We start from the raw sequence: 17591 nt of genomic DNA on the forward strand, positions 1-17591 counted from the left end.
GTCATTACCGACGACACTGTCATTACCGGCAACACATATCGTTAGCGGCGACGCGTCCATTAGCGGCGACAAGTTCATCAATAGCGACGAAGTAGTAGTGGCGACGTATTACCGGCAACACGTCGCCGCTATTACTATTACCAGCGACATCTTGGCTTATTACCGGCGACTTTTGTCGCTGCTAATGATCATTTTCCTTGTTCTGTATTCACATGGATCAAACTCTAAACAAACAATCTACATCATCCAAAAAAATCCAAGGGCTGAAATCTTACTAGACTTTGGTCTTAAAAATTATAGAGGCCACAATTATTTATGCATTATAATGTAGTTAATATATATATATATATATATATATATATATATATATATATATATATATATATATATATATATATATATATATATATATATATATATATATACTAGGTTACAACCCGTGGAAACCACGGCTAAGAAACAAAAACAATATTGATAATAAAAATCGTAATGAAAAATCAAAAGTTTATAAAATTTTAATAAATTAATAAGATATAAGTTTTGTTTAGACATTTAATAAAATTATGATTATATGGAACATAATCTAAGGGGGTGTTTGGCTTAGCTTTTGTGGGGCAAAAGTCTTTTTTGTAAAAGGACTTTTTGTAAAAGAACTTTTTACAAAAGTTATTTTTTAAAATGTGTTTGGATTAGCTTTTGAAGAGAAAAAATCAAAAATTAAAATGTTTGGTTTAATTTTTATATGTAAAATGACAAAAAAGGACATGTTTAGGGTAGATGAGGGGTATATTGGTAATTTAATATTTTTAGCTGATGAAAAATTAGGAAAAGTCAGGTAATCGTGACTTTTCAAAAAGACTGAAATTACTCTATGGAAAAAGTCATTTACAAAAGTCCTTTTCCCTTTGCCAAACATCTTTTGGGACTTTTTCTAAAAGATAAAGTCAAAAGTCATTTAAAACGCTAACCCAAACACCCTCTAAATTTGAATAGCTTGTAAAAAGAGATTAAACGTAAGAAAGTTTTCAAATAAAGCAAATTCTCCATTAAATATTCAAAAATTACAAAGGAACAATAAATAAATTCCTATTGAGAAATAAAACCAACACATAGGAAACTTGAACCACTAAAGTAATCCAAGAAAGAATCGGTGAACGTAAAATGAAGTTTATAAGCAAAAGATAATATAGGCTAAAAGAAACACAAACATATGATATAGCCACATATGATATAGCCACTTTTTTACTCCAAGATAGCTGATAATAAACTTCACACTGTCACAACCACATCCAAATATTATTCCCAATAGGATCTATATGATTTGCTGAACAATAAACATTCACTTATAATTATGGTTGTAATAAAAATGTTTTAAGAAGGCTTTTGACAAAGTTATAACAACAACATACTTATAATTGGCTAAAAATAAAAGTGAGAACCGGTGATTTGTGGCCTTTTTGGTGTAGTTTTGTACAATCAACTATAGTTCCTTTCAATTTTTGGCTGAAAATACAAATAAAGTATTAGTATAACACATGATTTAAGCTAAGATCTAAATTAGTAAAAATTATGAAACAATGCTTTAAAGGAAATTTCACTAAGAAACATCATATATAATATTTTAATCTACAGACATAAAGAGAGAGTTTCCCTTTTACAGTTTTACTTCTTACTTCACAAAAATAATCATCTAAAGGAGGCATAAGAAATTGTTCAAAAAATAAGACTACATTCTCTAAACCAAGAAAAAGAAGAACAAAATTGGATTGTTTATAAAACTAAAAAGGCTCTACCATGATATGATTTGATTAGGTTAACCTTGAATTAAACTATATCCAACATAAATTCAGTGAGTAAAACCAAGTCGTTAATATCAATAAGCAACCACAACGTGTCAACGATATTTATATAACAAACAAATGTATAAGAGTATCCTTTAGGAAATCTACTAAACACCAAGTACCCATATAACATATACCAAACCTCAATAGATTTAACTTCCAAGAAAAAAAAAGGAAAGAGCATTCAAACATATTATAAAGGATGCATGACCTAAAAATAACATCACCGAGACACATATAGGCCTCCACCACATATAGGCTTCCACAACAAACCTATCTAATAAGAACTCATATAATATAAGTTAAGTGATTAACTTCTCATCATATATTTTCATTGCAAAATAACTTTAACGTAATTAGCATATATTCCAGTCATGACAATAGGACACATTTTAACAGTCAAAGTCCCACCTTTTTCACGTCAAGCTGTAAAAAATTCACTACCACGTAGAAACTAATAAAAAAAACTCGACAACTAATTAAAATGGGTATAAAAATTAAACATTATGTATTAAAACACACAAACCTAGAACATTAGTCTTCTTAAACTATTTAACTTACCCAAAAATAGCATCAGAAGGTTCATTTATGCTTCTGTTTCTTTCATTAGCCTAATTTTAAAAAGGGTTATAATCATTATATCCCAGAAATAACATTCTACTTTCACTTATTTGTTTGTTATAGCATTTTACATTCACTTAAAATTGATAAATTCCAGTTGTACTTCTGGAAGTATTGCCTAGGAAAATTAAACCCACATCAACCCCATCTTGTTTTTGATTGGGTACTTCTATAAAAACATATCAATTGAATAGTTTGAACCGGTATATGTATTAAATCTAGCATCATTTCCCATAGGTAAACAATTTTCATCTACTACTTTACCAACATCATTTGCTTGCCCTACTTTACCTTGATGAAGCTAGCACAATAGAAAAATGAATAATCTCCCCAATCAAGACCAGACCAAGCTTTGTGCTTGATATTTTATATATTTTACATACACTTATAAAGAGTGAAGCAAATGTACAGTGAAGAATTGGAGATAATCTTTATTCTAAAATGCAGGGGAACAGGAATGGGTCTTCATTCATATGGCTCCTCTGCTTGATGATACTACTTCTTCTCCTATTAAATCTGAATAAATTAAAATGTAGACCCCTCATATTAATATATATAAATCAAGATAAAAATAAGAATGAATAATTTAAATTGAATCATTTTACATGGAATACAAAGTTTTTATGCCTCTTCAAACCCAACGATTCACAGATGGGAAAATGCATTTGCCATAAAAGGCAAAAAATTAAGTAGAAACTTAAAGAAAACAATAGATCACTCCAATCCATCTATTTAAGCATTGGAAATTAAGCTTTTACATAGCACATCAGAAACACCATTGTGAATCCTTGGATGATTTTTACCTTGGTTCATCACCGACAGTTCCTTTTCGTGCATATATAAGAGCATAGTGGCGACGCTTCAGTGAGAAATCCGATTTGAGACCTATTTAGCACCTAACTACTCTAAAAGTATCAAGCCTAGAAGAAATCCACATGTAAGTATACTCATAAACTTGTTAAAATCCTCTTTTCTTGACCAATCATTAGCGATTGTCGCCTTTAATTTCTATAGATTCATCTTTGATGAGTGTAACCGAAATGAGAAAAATTATAGACATGGAGTGAAAAGAAGGAAGGTTACCTGCTCATATGTTGCTCAAAATCTTTACTAAATTCTTGGAATCTGCAATTGTCGAAGGGGGATGGTAGAATTAGAAAACCTAAATCTCAAACCTCATGATTTCCAGAGACAAAAGAATAAGGGTTGCTAGCAACGAACGATCAAACTCTTACCTCATTCTGAAGGAGAATTCTTGAGCGAGAGTGTTAAAATAAGAAACCCAACTGAAAGAATGATGGAGGGGAGATGGTGGTGGTGAAGATGACCGATGTAGAGTTTTGTTGAAAGAGAGATTTTTCCATGTACAATTGCATGAGCAAAACTGATTGACTCTCGTTCTCAGTAGTCTCTATTATAGAGAGAATCGGGGAGATAAAAAAGAAAGTAATAAATTGATTTTGTCGGATGATTTATTGCTGATTTACAGGGATTCCTGTTTGAACTTTGAATTTGATTTGAGCGTGGAGAGGAGGAAACCGAATAGTAGGGCTAGGGCAGAAAGGAAAAAGGGGTAATACCGGAAATTCACTTAGATGTTATTGGCAGGATAAATTGGTTAGGAGGGGCTAATAGAATGCCACATGGCAAAATTGTTCTTATTTATTAGATTAGGGGACAGGGGATATATATAAAAGATCCAACAGACATAGGACTAGTATTTTCACCTTAACTTCTGTTCCTTGTCTGGTTGTGGACATATGATAGAATCATTAGTTCGACTGCCTTTTTGATCTAAATTATATATATATATATATATATATATATATATATATATATATATATATATATATATATATATATATACTAGGTATCTCCCGAGGCCCGTGCTAAGCACGGTCCGAGCATGGCTATTGGGTATTTAGAAAGATTAAAGTATATTGGAATGAAGTATGTTGCTATTATTAATAAGCAATCCTTATTGGACGTACATTGCTATTATGGGTAACAAAACGAAATTACATTCATGTGACCTTTAAAAATAAAAACATTGTACTGTCAAAGCTATTTTAAAATGTCAACAAAACAAAAACGTGAAAGTAAGATGCTAAATGATAAATTATGTTATGTACTTATATTAAATCTCAACTGCTGAAGCTTAGAGGGAGGTAAGAGATCATCACTACAAGTGCCTTTAATAGTGGTGTATGTACGTAATTTATGGTTGTTCGTGCAAAGTTTCCACATGTTTGTATGCACACATAGAGAAAGATATCTAATATCTTATAGAAATGGTAAAAAGTCTTCTTTTAGAAATTTGAGTCTATACAGTATAGTATTCGTTAAAAAGCTCTGAACATGAACACATAAGGGTAATTTGGGTATTTGGTTCATAGTTGTTGAACAATATTGTGTAATAACAAAAAATTGGAAGGTCAATGATATAAATGGGTAGATTTTCAACATAAAAGACCTAAATAAGCAAAACAATATGAAAGTACAATGCTATATTATACAAACAAACGAATGTACATTCCTATTTCCCATGAAACTTGAGCTGATCAATTTAACATGAAACTTGACATGATAATCCATATCATAGATGAACACAATAAGCAATGTAATTGTTAAAAATTCATATCTTATTGGAACAAAGGAATTTCAATTATAAAACAGTGACATGATAATCCATATCATATCTTATGGAAACAAGGCGTATGCTAGAATGGTCAAGAACACGATTAAGTCTACAACATGGGGAAAATTTGATATGCCAAAAGCTGTAATTTCAAAAAAGAAAACAATTTCTCCTATATCTGGTGGGTTGAATGGATAAAATCAATATTTAGATTATATAGCATCATGTTAAGCTCAGGAATCAAAAACATATACGTTTTTAATATCGACCTGAGAAAAATTTTATTACTCATCGTAATATTATTTGAATAGTAAGAGTGAATATAAGTATGATGCTATATAATGTTAGATTAATGGCAAGAGTGATGCCATCTATGGGTTTTCATATGGTCTCAGAGTGGGAAAAAGTAAAAATTTTCCAAAGCTGTAAAAGTAAAAGATATTCATAATGCACAATTTTGAGATTGAAATAACATGTGTAAATGTATAGCAAATTTAGTGTACAATGATTGAGTGGGTGTATTATATTCATCATTTTTGGTTAATCAACATAGGTATGATCAATAGTCATTGATATATTTATGAATTTATGTTATATATATTTTTTCGACATCATATATATTTGTTGTAGAAAAAGGAAATGTATGATTATGCTATTAGAATGTCGAAATTAACATGAAGATGACCAACAAAATTATTATAGAGTAAATGAAGTTAGTTGAGGCATACATGAATTAATGTTCTAATAATGTAATAATGTAATAATGTTTGATATAATAACATAAAAACATACCAATACCATGTTGAAATAACATAATATTATTTTTATTTTGGTAAGTGATAATGATCATCAGTCGGTTGGTAGATTGTGTGGAAAATAGTCTGTGACAAGCAAATGAAAGCAGTCAATGTACATAAATAAACAATGAAACTAATTAATGCAATGTTGGTTGTTGATCCATACCTATTTCATTCTTTTAGTTGGTCTTGATGTGCCAACGGATGATTATTCTATCACTTTTGTTTTCCCTACATCTGGTTGGGGTTGCTTTTGGGTTTGCTTAGGTGAGGCTGGTTTTGTTGTTGACAAATTTTCAGATTTAGTTGATGGAATGAGTAGTTGTTGCTCTTTAGTGTAATGTTCTTGGACTTTATGCAACTTGACAATGACAAATCTTGTGATTTGTTGTTGTTGGTTCCATGATTGATATGATCGTACAAATGTGACAACTGATAATCCTCGAACTGATGATGCGATAACATCATGTACATTTTTTTCCTGCTTTATGTAATTTATTAAATACAATGAAAATATTTGAATAATTAAAAAATGACAGTATTGAAAATAGGAAACCTTACACTTTCTGCTACATCTCTGATTTCACTGGGGTTTAATGGAATTAACTTTTCAATTTCAAGTGTTGATATGCTTGCAGCAATTGTTCTAGTTCCATCATTGATTTCAATTATTGCCCTTGAGCTGTTCAAAGAATCATGTTGTTGAAAGAAAATTGGTTTAAAAGTTAATTAATAGAAATACGCATACATGATCTGTACTTCTGATTTCTCTTTACAAAGAGGGTATTTGATGTTCCAGTTTACATCTGCTTGAATTGGTTTTAAACACATAGCACATATTGTTTGTGTGAAACTTCTATCTTGTTGAAGTAGATTGAGATTTCCTTTTATCCAAGTTGGTTTACCCTGGTGTCAAATAATCGGTAAGTCAATGACGGTTTAGAATATATAGAATAGTTGGTGAACATTTGTTATAATTACTTACATTTTTCATCCTTATAATTGCCCTGCCTATTGGAAGTATGTCTTTGTTTTCGGGAGGTGGCAACAGAATCTCAGTATCCTTGTATGTTTCATTCTGAAGGAGTACTTTAATTTCTGCTTTGTTAATTGTGTATCTGTGCATTACAAAAAATTAATTAAATATAATTATGGGTAATTATTATCTTGAATATACCAGTCTTGTAGCTTTAGATCATCTTTTCACTGGTGGATTTATAAGAATAGCAGATCTGAGGCTTGTAGTGATTGATTGTCCTGATTTGCATGTAGTTAATCATTAGTGTATTTTTTTAGGCATATATGTAGCTGCATTATGTTTGAAAGGGATTCGAATATACCATAGAATGTTGTCACTTTTACCCTCATTGCAAATACCAAAGCCCAGTAAAGCCCAGTATTGGTAATTTTGTCCAAGGCATTTCCTTCAATTTCATCGATGGGATTCCATAATGTTAGAATTAGAAGTTTTTTCCTGATAAAAATTTGTCAATTTTAGAATAATAACAATAAATAAATTTTAAAAAAATGATTTCATATTGTTAATCTAAGAAGTTAATCTTGCACATACTCCTCATTGACAATGATTACGTCCCTTTTTGATGATGTTTTTGATCCCTTTTTCACATGCTGAATTGGCAAACATTTAATTACAACACCTCTTACATCTGCATTTTGAAAGGTATAGATGTATATGTGACAATGTGGTTATAAATGTATATAAATGAATGGGTAAAGTGTATGTCTTACTTAGATAATTTTCTTCATCTGCATATTTGTATAGTTCACTAAATGGGGTAAAGTGAAATTGGCATGAGAGCGGTGGTGGGGTTTGTTCTTCGATGGGTTCAATGAGTGTTTGTCTGCTTAGTGTCCAAGAAAATTCATATGAATCAAGTTGAAAACGTGGTTCCATGAGTCTCAAATTTGCATTGGAAATTTGATAGCGATTGTATGGTTTGAATGTATTTTCAAAAAAGTCAAGGTCATTACTATAGACTAAGGCCGACACTCTTGTCCCCTGATGTAACAAACATGATTAGAATCAACATACAAATTGAAAATATAACGCATGTAATGTTGGTATACCTGTGTGTCTGCAAACATGAGTCTCCTAAATTCTTTTTTTGCGTTACTAAGTTGTCTATGACCACATTCTACAACTTGAATTTCGATGGTCCAACTTTTCTTCATGTTTGGAGTGATGTCGACTATGTTGTAGTAGTCTCTCGTCATTTTTTTGGTTATCTGTTATGGGTAAATAATTATATTCAATACAGAGTTCAATTCAATAATTAATTTGTTTATATCCTTGGTGTAGCAAGTCATCTGTTGTTAATGTATGAACTGGTATTGATTAATAGTAATATATAAAATAAAATAAAATTTTTATTTACTAATAAATATTTGTTTATTTCTTGCATCATTTGTAATACATAAGCATGACGATAATTGCGTGAATTTTATGGTGAAGTATACATATGAGGGCTAAACCCAAACAGATGATGTTTGTACGTAATGGAACATGTGTCTGATTTCAAAAAGAAATACGCATTCAAAAGATTTTGCTAATTGGTATTTAAAGTTTCTTCCCTGTGAATATATGAAAATTAGTAGGCAGTCACAACAAACGAAAGCCAACATACCTGTTTGTGAAGCGTCCGATGAATCGGAATTTGAATACTACGTTTCTAGAAACATATGTGCCAGTGTAATGCCTTGTGTGCAATATATGGTGAAATCGTTATAATCGTTTAATATTGTGCAGGGCAGTTACAATGAAGTTCAAAGAACCGCCGTTATAGCGGTTTATGCGGAAGGCAACATCATTGACGTGTACTGACAATTTATGTTGAGGATTTTAATTGGGCTGGCTTTTACGTATAATTATATGTATTATCAGTTAATATTGTAACTTGATTGGATTATATAAATCATATTCGTGTGTTTTACTTTTCAAGTAGTTAGCCATGTCATTTTTTTTAATTACTTAAGTTAAATCAACTGTTATGAGTATGTGGCCACATACAATTGCGTTTATTATTTATGAATTTTAAAAATGCAGTGTTTAATTTAAATCTATATTTGAATAATTTTTTAATGATTGGTTCAATCCAATGATAAACAAGGTTCAAATCATTGATTTAATTGAGGCTATTCAATGTTGTTGAATTTATTGATGAGCAAAGGAACTGACCCGGCTGAAACCGGCCCGAACCAGACTTAGTTTGGGAACCGAAGTCGAATAAAATTAAGAACCGAACCGGACTGCCAGTTCTATCGGTTCCGGTTCTACCTTGTTCCCGGTTCCTACCAATTCTTATCGTGTATTCAATGTTGGAACTGGTCATCGTGAAATAGCAAAATACGGTCCGGATTTTGTCGGTTCTATCAGATTTTGTTGATTCCATTGATTCTGGTTTTTACTAGTTGCAAAAATCCACAAGAATATCGTACAGGTCTTGCAAGATCGGTTCTATATGGTCCGGTTCCAGTTTCAGCACTGGTTTCCGGCCGGTGTCCTAATCCAAATGTTCATCCCTAGTTGAATTTGATTTTGTTAGTGTTTGTATTAAAATTTTGTTTTAAATTTTGGCCAATAGCTATCAATTCATGGGCAATAAGATCTTATTCGAAATGATAGACATAAATGTAAAGACAAATTGTTATATAAAATACATATGCTGGTTGTAAAGTTTACATCGTAAACAAACAGGAAATGTTGCTTGAATGTCTGTAATTGATCAATTCACACCACCTGTCCTTTCATTAACCTTAACTATTTTTTCAGGTGAATTGCGTTTTTTATGAAGTGTGATTGTCACTTCTGAAGGAACAATTTTCGTTCCTTCATCATTTCTGAATCATGTTCCTACAATATATTATGAATACATTAGAATTGACATATTTTTAATCATTAAAAAACTTTTTCATTTCTAAATAGAACTTATCATTTATCATTGAAGCCACTTGTATATTACTTGTTTCTGACCCGCTTTTATTTCTGCCTGAAGTGCTCTCTCATATTTGCACACTGGGAACCCTTACTAATGCATGGGCCTCCTGATCAAAATCATATAAAAAGTGTTCAATTTTTATTTTGAATTAAATATATAAAATTTTGATTTGTGTTAATAGCATTTTTCATTTGAACAAAATTTTTAATTAAAAATATAAAATGTAATTTGAAATATAACTAAAATCTGAACAAAATATTTAAAGACCTATACCTTCCCATCATAATCTGAATTGACAATTTATGATGAAATGCAGACACTTTCCAAATTGGTTAAACCACTTAGTATTGTATATAGTGTGGGGTAAAATGTTGATGTTCTTCAGGTATCTAAAATTAACGAGAAAATAAAAAATGAAATGGCTGAGTTACACTCAGGTAAAATTCTGAAAAAAGTGACCAATATTAACCAAATTAAGTTAAAAATGTGTTACCAATAGGAGACTGACAGCCAATGCAACAGACCTTCCACAGTCGACACCCAGGCCACATTAGCTCACATGCCAACATAAGATTTGAAAAAGACATGTAAGAACATCATGTAATTATTATACATTTACAACATACTTACTTTGTTGTCCATTTCTTAGTTTCAAAGAAAACATGAAATTATGATTACCTGATTAAGCCTGTTGTATGTAACATGTGTTTTCTTTGTAGATATACCTTTAGTTGTGTTTGGAACATTGTAATACTTCTTGATATACAATATTTTTTTGTCTTTTTTCTGTGTGGAGTTTTTTGTGATTTTTTTTATAACCACTTTAACACTTTCAATTCTTCTAGCACGGGACAGGGCAACGTATAGCTGTCCATGTGAAAATATAGGTTCTTTAAGGTATACGCCCACAATGTCTAGTGTTTGTCCTTGTGCTTTATTTATAGTCATTGCAAAGCATAGTTTGATTGGAAATTGTGTTCTTTTGAATGGCACTGTGTAGCCTTCTCCTATAGCTGGTTGTAATGGTATTCTATGAATAAACACCTCTTTCCCAGCATAATCACCAAAAGCTATCTCTGCCCGGATAACATTTCTATTAAAGTTCTTGCAAAAGAGTCTTGTACCATTACACAATACTTCTATAGGATTCATGTTTCTTAGTAATATAATATAATAGGTGCATTTTGCTTTAAAATTAGTCATGTGGTGGCATTCCATTCGGTGTTAAAGAATGCAGAAGATCCTCATAATGACCTTGGTCGTTTGGATCAAGGGTTTCATCGAAACTAACATACTCTTTCACCTCACCTTGGAATTTTTGTATTAAGATTTCATTGATCTGATCAACAAAAGTATTTTTCGTTGTCAAGATAGCTCGGTTCATTGATGAAGGTATAGTTGTGTAATGTTGAGAAATATTTGGGTAAACATATTCAATAAGAGTAAGTAATCCTTCTGATTCTTCACTTTCTTCTATAACAATTTGTTTTGGAAGAGTAACATCATCCTTATCTGAATTTTCATTACCATCACCTAATCGTAGAAGAAAGTCTGTAAAAATTGGATCTAGTAATGCCCTCATGTTTTCATCTAATTGTAGAAGACACAATGTTCGCCACAGGTAAGAGTTAGTCAAACAAGCAGCAATTGTATCATGTTTGCTTCCATTGGGAACAACTGGCAATGTCTGTCTAAAATCACCACCAAGTACAACTACTTTTCCACCAAAAAGTTCATCCTTTTCCATAAGATCACGCAAAAGATCATCTAGAGCTTCTATTGTTGAACGTTTAGCCACTGGGGCTTCATCCCATATAATTTTTACAACTTTTAATCAATATACCCAGTGCACATTATTTACTTATTCTACAATTTGATCTATCTGTTAAATCTAATGGAATTTTAAACTTGTCCTACCCCCTGGTAGTAATGATGCTGCAATACCTGATGTTGCTGTAGCTAAAGCTATATGTCCTTTCAATCTGATGTTTGCTAACAATACTCTATACAGGTAAGTTTTCCCTGTACCACCTGGACCGTCAATAAAAAAACGCACCACTTATGTTATTTTCTACTTTTCCAATTATCGTATCAAAAGCAAGCTTTTGTTTTTCATTTAGAGTGTGTATTGCTTTTCGATCGCTTTCTGATACAATAATACTTCTTTCTGTTGTTATTTCTCTTGTTTCATAGCATAATATATTTCATTTGGCAATATATTGTAATCTAAGAGTTGTTTTCCATTTGACTGTAGAAATGTGTTAATTTGCTTAAATGCGCAGCGCTTTGCTTCAGGTAATGAATAATTATTGCACTGTGTCATGTGATCTTCAAATGATCTCATCATACTCTTCTGGAACATGAATTTTCATCTGGTATTTCGGTTGAAACTATCTCATCATACTCTTCTGGATGGTACATCTTATGTTGTGGTCCAAGTATTAATAAAAAATGAGCATGTGGTAGTCCTCTTTTTTGAAACTCCACAACATAAGTATGTGCAACAACCTTACCAAAAATTTCATTTTTAAGAATTTCTTTCTTAAATTGCTCAAGTTTTGCAGGGAAGACTCTAACAATTAAATCTGCTCTATTTTGTGTTTCCTCATGACACATCATGTGTTGTTTGATTTCTGGCCAATTAGGATTACATGTTAATGTTACAAAAATATCAGGCTTACCAAAATTTTGCACTAATGCCATAACATCAATGTATTTTCTTCTCATGTTCCTTGGACCACCAATAAAATTTGTTGGTAAAACCACTCGTTGGCCAATAGCTGATGCGCTCGTTTCACCACTTGCCATAGCATCTACCACTCCTTGAAGGAACTCTTGTCTTAACTCTTGTTGTTGATTTCTATAAAAAGCTAACCGTTGTGTTTCTAATTTTATGTAACTATCAATTATATATTGTTCTAATAATCTACCAAAAAGCAACAAACATGATTTATCATGCGAACGTATTTGAAGTTTATATGCATAATATTCTCTTATAGAAACACATTTTGTATTCTACAAAGATTTCCCCATAACTGAAAAAAACAAATCTATTAGTTTCAATTTAGATGTTTTACAAAAACATGAAGGGTATTTCCTTACCTATTTCTTCCATATTTAATAAGTCATCAACATTTGTAATACCCGATGGCGAGATTAGCCTTTCGGCGGAACATGTAACTGTTTTACTATTTCCTCGTTCAGTGGGACTTTTTTTTGGTATGTGTTGATGCCAGCCAAGTTCTCCATATGGAAACATTAGAGGGTATTGTAAAGGATCATAACAACCATAATAATACTAAACACTCTTTGGTTCGTCACTGTGTGTTCTTACTTGTATATTTCTACGACCATGTTCACCGTTCTCTTCACCCTCAACCCATAATGCTGCAACTTGTGAAACCTCTGGTTTGTTATATACACATTGATCTTGTCCTGGAATAGTTTTAAGAACAATCTTATATTCATTCAAACATGGAATTTCTCTTAAATTTCTAAAAAAAAAAGTGCATATAGATTATCTACCAGATAACTTATACATGTTGCAATTAAGTGTTTAGATAATCTTGGGGATGATGTTAACTGATTTTCAATTTCATTATTTGTATCATGAAAATATAATTGAAGGTTTTTGGCTTCTTTCTCTTTAGGTTGTAGATTGTTCATGAAGTGGTATACCTGTCCTTGCACTCTACAAGTGTAAATACCCATATTTCGTCTTGTAAGGTTTTTATCAGCTGTAACACCATATGATGTGAATGCAAATGTATTATTATATGTTCTAATATATGTTCTAAATGATTTTGCTTCTTCAGAATTAGCTGTCAATAAATTTCGCATGATTTGTAGGAGTTCATTACTGGATAATACAATACGACCTTCTAGACAACAGAAATTTGATGTTTCTGAATAAAATTTCACAACATGACAATAAGAATAACACATGACCTCTGGAAGAACATTAGCAGATAAAATTACTTGTTGCAATAGATTCTTTCCTTTTTCTATTGCTATTTTTCTTGTCTATAGTATTTGATTTCTCAATTGGTGGACCTAGATTTCTAAGTTTTCTCTTGTTGAGTCTTTCACTTTTATTAGTTATGTTTTCGTTTATGTGGTATAGGCCTGTTTGTATGGTATCACACAGTTTTCCATTTGTGTTGTTTATTGTTACATTTGTATGACAAGTATTCTTTAATTTCTTCTTCTTCCATTTTATGAGAGCTTCTTTTCTATATCTTTTCTTATATGCATGAGCATCATTAACCATATCTAACTTGTCAATTATAGCATCACAATTACCATTTTTTTCTTCCAGTTTATAATAGCTATTCTCTTATATAGTTTCCTAACTACATTAGAAGAGCTAGCAACAGGAGTTATTTTTGTGTCATTGTTTGTTGGTTGATGACATCCATTCACGATCCTGAATTTTGGTAAAAATAACAAAAAATTGTAAGGTCAATGATATAAATGGGTAGATTTTCAACATAAAATGTCTAAATATGCAAAAGAATATGAAAGTACAATGCTATATTACACAAACAAACAAATTTACATTCCTATTTCCCACATAAGAGTGATGTATACTTCCTTCAAAGTGACCGTTTTCAAATTGAATGGTGAGGTAAGGAAAGAAGTAAAAGATGAGATAAGTCACAAATAAAGATATAACCTAGGAATGAATTATTATCGAGTCAATCAATTTAACATGTAGATGTTTAATTTGACATGATAATTTATATCATTCAAGAACATTACAAGCAGTGAAATTGTTAAAATTTCATAACCTACTAAAATTCAAATTCATTCAATATTGCCTGGTTATTAAGAAGATAACATTAAAAAAAACAGAGAGAGACAGGACAAAAATGACATTGCAATAATGCTACAATTTTAACTAAATAATGGGTAGTTCAATTGATTAGTGTTGTAGTTATTACTATATTGATATGATTTTCTTTATGGAATATTAATGTAGTTAAGATAAGTTGCGGATATATCTGATTTTTATATTCACATGTACATAACGCTAATTAACAATTTATAATTTTTGGTTAACTTAAGAAAGAGGACTAATGAAGTGTAATTAGATCAATCAAAATTCATTTCAACTTATACTTTTAACACCAGGTTGTATATTCATAAGTCACGAAAATTACAAGATACTAAAACTTTTTCACAGGGGATGTTTCTGATTTTGTTTTTTAATTTAAAGGAAAACAATTGACTAATTACGCTCAATTTTAGAAACACAGAAACATGGAAAACAAAATTGTAATTTGAAGGCTATGTCAATTTTTTTAATATTATGGAAATTAGTAGATTTTTTCTGAATTTTTTTTTTTAATTTAAAGGAAAAAAGTTGCCCAATTATGATCAATTTAGAAATACAGGAACTTGACAAACAAAATTGCAATTAGAAGGCTATGTCAATTTTTTCTTTTTCTTTTTTAATTTGATGGAAATTTGATGTTTTGCAATCACACCATTAAAAAAACTACATGCAATATGGGATAACTATGGTCAATTTTAGTTTGGGATAGAGACCTATTTATGACGCTAACCTTCATGAACATTGGGAATTATGCTTTTGAAAAGTTAATAACCAAACAGAACACAAAAGAACGAGAGAGGAAATGGGATTCTATACAGGGTAACATACACAAATTTGCAGGAAGGTACTAATAAATCACAATGGTTGTGAACCTTTATTGAATCAGAAAGATGAAGCATGACAAATTTCATGCAATTCGATCCGATAGAGGTTGTTCATCCCTTTCACAAATAACCCATAATCATTCAGAAACGTTTTAAGACAATTTCACATATCAGATGAGAACATGTCATGGTATAATATAGAAGAGAAGCAAGAACGATCTCAAGTAATTAAAGTCGAATGAAATTAGTGTTAGTGAAGATGTACCTGTGGGAATGAAAGGATGGCAGAAGATCACTTTGAATAGGTTGAAGTAAGTTGTTGGTCGTGCCAAATGTCCGGCTTAAAGATCACTTGATCTTCGAGATCCTATGAAATAATTTTTTTTTAATTTCTGTCAAAAATGTGTGTTTTTGGCTGGAGTACATGAAAGTGTGCACACTATATCAGCCTTTCCACATATCACAGAAAAAATACCACAAAATTGATTCAGTTTTCAATAACTTTTTACGTTACCTTAAGTTGGGCATCCATTTCTTCGATTACATAGAACAAATTTCTTGTTAACAATGTAAAAGGAGTGGAATGTGACAGTAAACATAGGTAAAACGGAATATTGAAATGACAAGTAATTCAAACCTTTGTGGTTAAGAAATCCATTTTGGTGTGGAATAGAAGAAGAGACTGTTGCCTCTTCCTAAGTTTTATCATCCAATAGTTCCAATTTTGTTACTCTCCCTCTGCAATGAAAATAAAGAAACACGGATATTTATTGAATTAATTTTATAGCATTTACATTAATAAAAACAGAAATCTAATTCACATCTTAACTTGTGATTGTGCTTGATCAACTGAGAAGCATCTTTCTTCTTTGTGTGTTTGTGGGTATGTCTGTCTTGACATACATTATTGATGCAGGTTATGGAGGTTCATGGTAGCAAAACAACTCAACCTATAAGTCTATTATACACAACCATGAAAACCCTAACCCTTAATTGAAAATTGAAAATCATGTAGGGTAGTGCTGAATCCAAATTAAATCGATACAATTTTTTTTTGCCTTTTTTCAACTTTTAATTTGAACAAAAACTGTTGGTTTGCAGTGACACCAGAATCAGAACATTAGAAAATATGGGGCGGTTTAGGAGAATTGCACGTTTCTATTTTAAGATTCAGAAGCAGGTACAACACCGACCTTCATGAAAATTGGGCTCTCTTCTTTTTCAAACGGGTGCAAGCAACATGTTGAATTTCTTCATTGATTAAGGGTTATTGCCTATAACCATGATGTTGATTGTGCGTATAGAAGAATGAGAAGAATATTTTGGGCATAAAGTTGTTCAAAAAAAAACGGAAGGGTAAAGAAATCCATCGATTGGATTAATTGTAACAACTAATTAAACTTGAAAGAAAATTAGAGTTCCTGTTGATAATATACCTGTAGAAGGTAATGGAAGAAAGAAAAGTTGAGCCGTTCTTCTTTGATTCCGATTTGTAAATTCGGTCAACAAGATGATGAATATCGTTAATTGCATAATTAGGTTCTTCTTTGATTTGATTTCCAGATATTTGAGGAAACGATACGCGTGACTGAAAAGATGCAGAATGGAACGATATGTCGAATTGCAAAAGGAAGACCGTTCAAATGGATGCGACGATGATAACGATTGATTTTGAGTATTGGTAAATTGCATCGTTTGGAGAATGGGTTACATGGAGGTTTTTGAAGCCTATGAATTTCTTCTAAACGGTACCAGAATAATAGGGTGTTTATATATATATATATATATATATATATATATATATATATATAGAGAGAGAGAGAGAGAGAGAGAGAGAGAGACAGAGAGAGAGAGAGAGAGAGAGAGAGGAATAATCATTTGAGAACTCATAATTTCCCGAGAACCAGAGAACTAAAAATAAAATGTTGGATCAAAATAAAGGACGATCAAGATGCAATGTGACATTTTTGTAAATAATCAGAAAACTAAAGAGGTGGGGGCATATCAATTAAATTAGACACGGGTATTACTGGAAACAAATATATTATTAGTTTATTAATCTTATTTACTAAAAGAG

The 17591-nt window shown here is 31.2% G+C and overlaps 2 protein-coding genes and 2 long non-coding RNA genes across 6 annotated transcripts; all 4 read right to left on the reverse strand.

The window, feature by feature from the left end:
* Nucleotides 1–2479: 2479 nt before the first annotated feature.
* Nucleotides 2480–4021, reverse strand: LOC111898069 (uncharacterized). The gene is made up of 4 exons (XR_002852488.3): nucleotides 3698–4021; nucleotides 3546–3587; nucleotides 3266–3382; nucleotides 2480–2978 (listed from the first exon to the last, which is right to left on the reverse strand). It is a non-coding gene; the product is annotated as an uncharacterized LOC111898069 (long non-coding RNA).
* Nucleotides 4022–6105: 2084 nt separating this feature from the next.
* On the reverse strand, nucleotides 6106–8132 carry LOC111898079 (replication protein A 70 kDa DNA-binding subunit B-like). Its single transcript, XM_023894018.1, has 8 exons — nucleotides 7986–8132; nucleotides 7647–7917; nucleotides 7468–7564; nucleotides 7210–7371; nucleotides 6883–7015; nucleotides 6646–6803; nucleotides 6459–6579; nucleotides 6106–6378 (listed from the first exon to the last, which is right to left on the reverse strand). Exons 1-8 carry the CDS (start codon nucleotides 8130–8132, stop codon nucleotides 6106–6108), a joined length of 1362 nt encoding a protein of 453 aa, XP_023749786.1.
* Nucleotides 8133–9717: 1585 nt separating this feature from the next.
* On the reverse strand, nucleotides 9718–11005 carry LOC111898078 (uncharacterized). The gene is made up of 2 exons (XM_023894017.1): nucleotides 10532–11005; nucleotides 9718–9768 (listed from the first exon to the last, which is right to left on the reverse strand). The coding sequence occupies exons 1-2, from the start codon at nucleotides 11003–11005 to the stop codon at nucleotides 9718–9720; spliced, it is 525 nt and encodes a 174-aa protein (XP_023749785.1).
* Nucleotides 11006–13301: 2296 nt separating this feature from the next.
* LOC111897718 (uncharacterized) lies at nucleotides 13302–17251 on the reverse strand. 3 transcript variants are annotated; one of them, XR_006189328.2, is made up of 5 exons: nucleotides 16951–17251; nucleotides 16344–16788; nucleotides 16152–16252; nucleotides 15780–15881; nucleotides 13302–14279 (listed from the first exon to the last, which is right to left on the reverse strand). It is a non-coding gene; the product is annotated as an uncharacterized LOC111897718 (long non-coding RNA). The 3 variants fall into 3 exon arrangements; XR_006189326.2 differs by having other exon boundaries at nucleotides 16152–16788; XR_006189327.2 differs by having other exon boundaries at nucleotides 13304–14279; nucleotides 16152–16472.
* Between the last annotated feature and the right edge of the window lie 340 nt (nucleotides 17252–17591).

The sequence above is a fragment of the Lactuca sativa genome, chromosome 3 (assembly GCF_002870075.4).
Source record: "Lactuca sativa cultivar Salinas chromosome 3, Lsat_Salinas_v11, whole genome shotgun sequence".
Classification (NCBI taxonomy): Eukaryota; Viridiplantae; Streptophyta; class Magnoliopsida; order Asterales; family Asteraceae; genus Lactuca; species Lactuca sativa.

Bases quoted from the DNA above. Each gene is read 5' to 3' on its own strand.
- LOC111898079 (XM_023894018.1), bottom strand. From the start codon at position 8,132: ATGACGAGAGACTACTACAACATAGTCGACATCACTCCAAACATGAAG. The intron at 7,918-7,985 runs GTATACCAACAT...TTGTTACATCAG, and splicing joins TCATGTTTGCAGACACACAG to GGGACAAGAGTGTCGGCCTT. The intron at 7,016-7,209 runs GCAGCTACATAT...TGTAATGCACAG, and splicing joins GAATCCCTTTCAAACATAAT to ATACACAATTAACAAAGCAG.
- LOC111898078 (XM_023894017.1), bottom strand. From the start codon at position 11,005: ATGAATCCTATAGAAGTATTGTGTAATGGTACAAGACTCTTTTGCAAG. The intron at 9,769-10,531 runs GTAATCATAATT...AATATATTGTAG, and splicing joins CATACAACAGGCTTAATCAG to GAACATGATTCAGAAATGAT.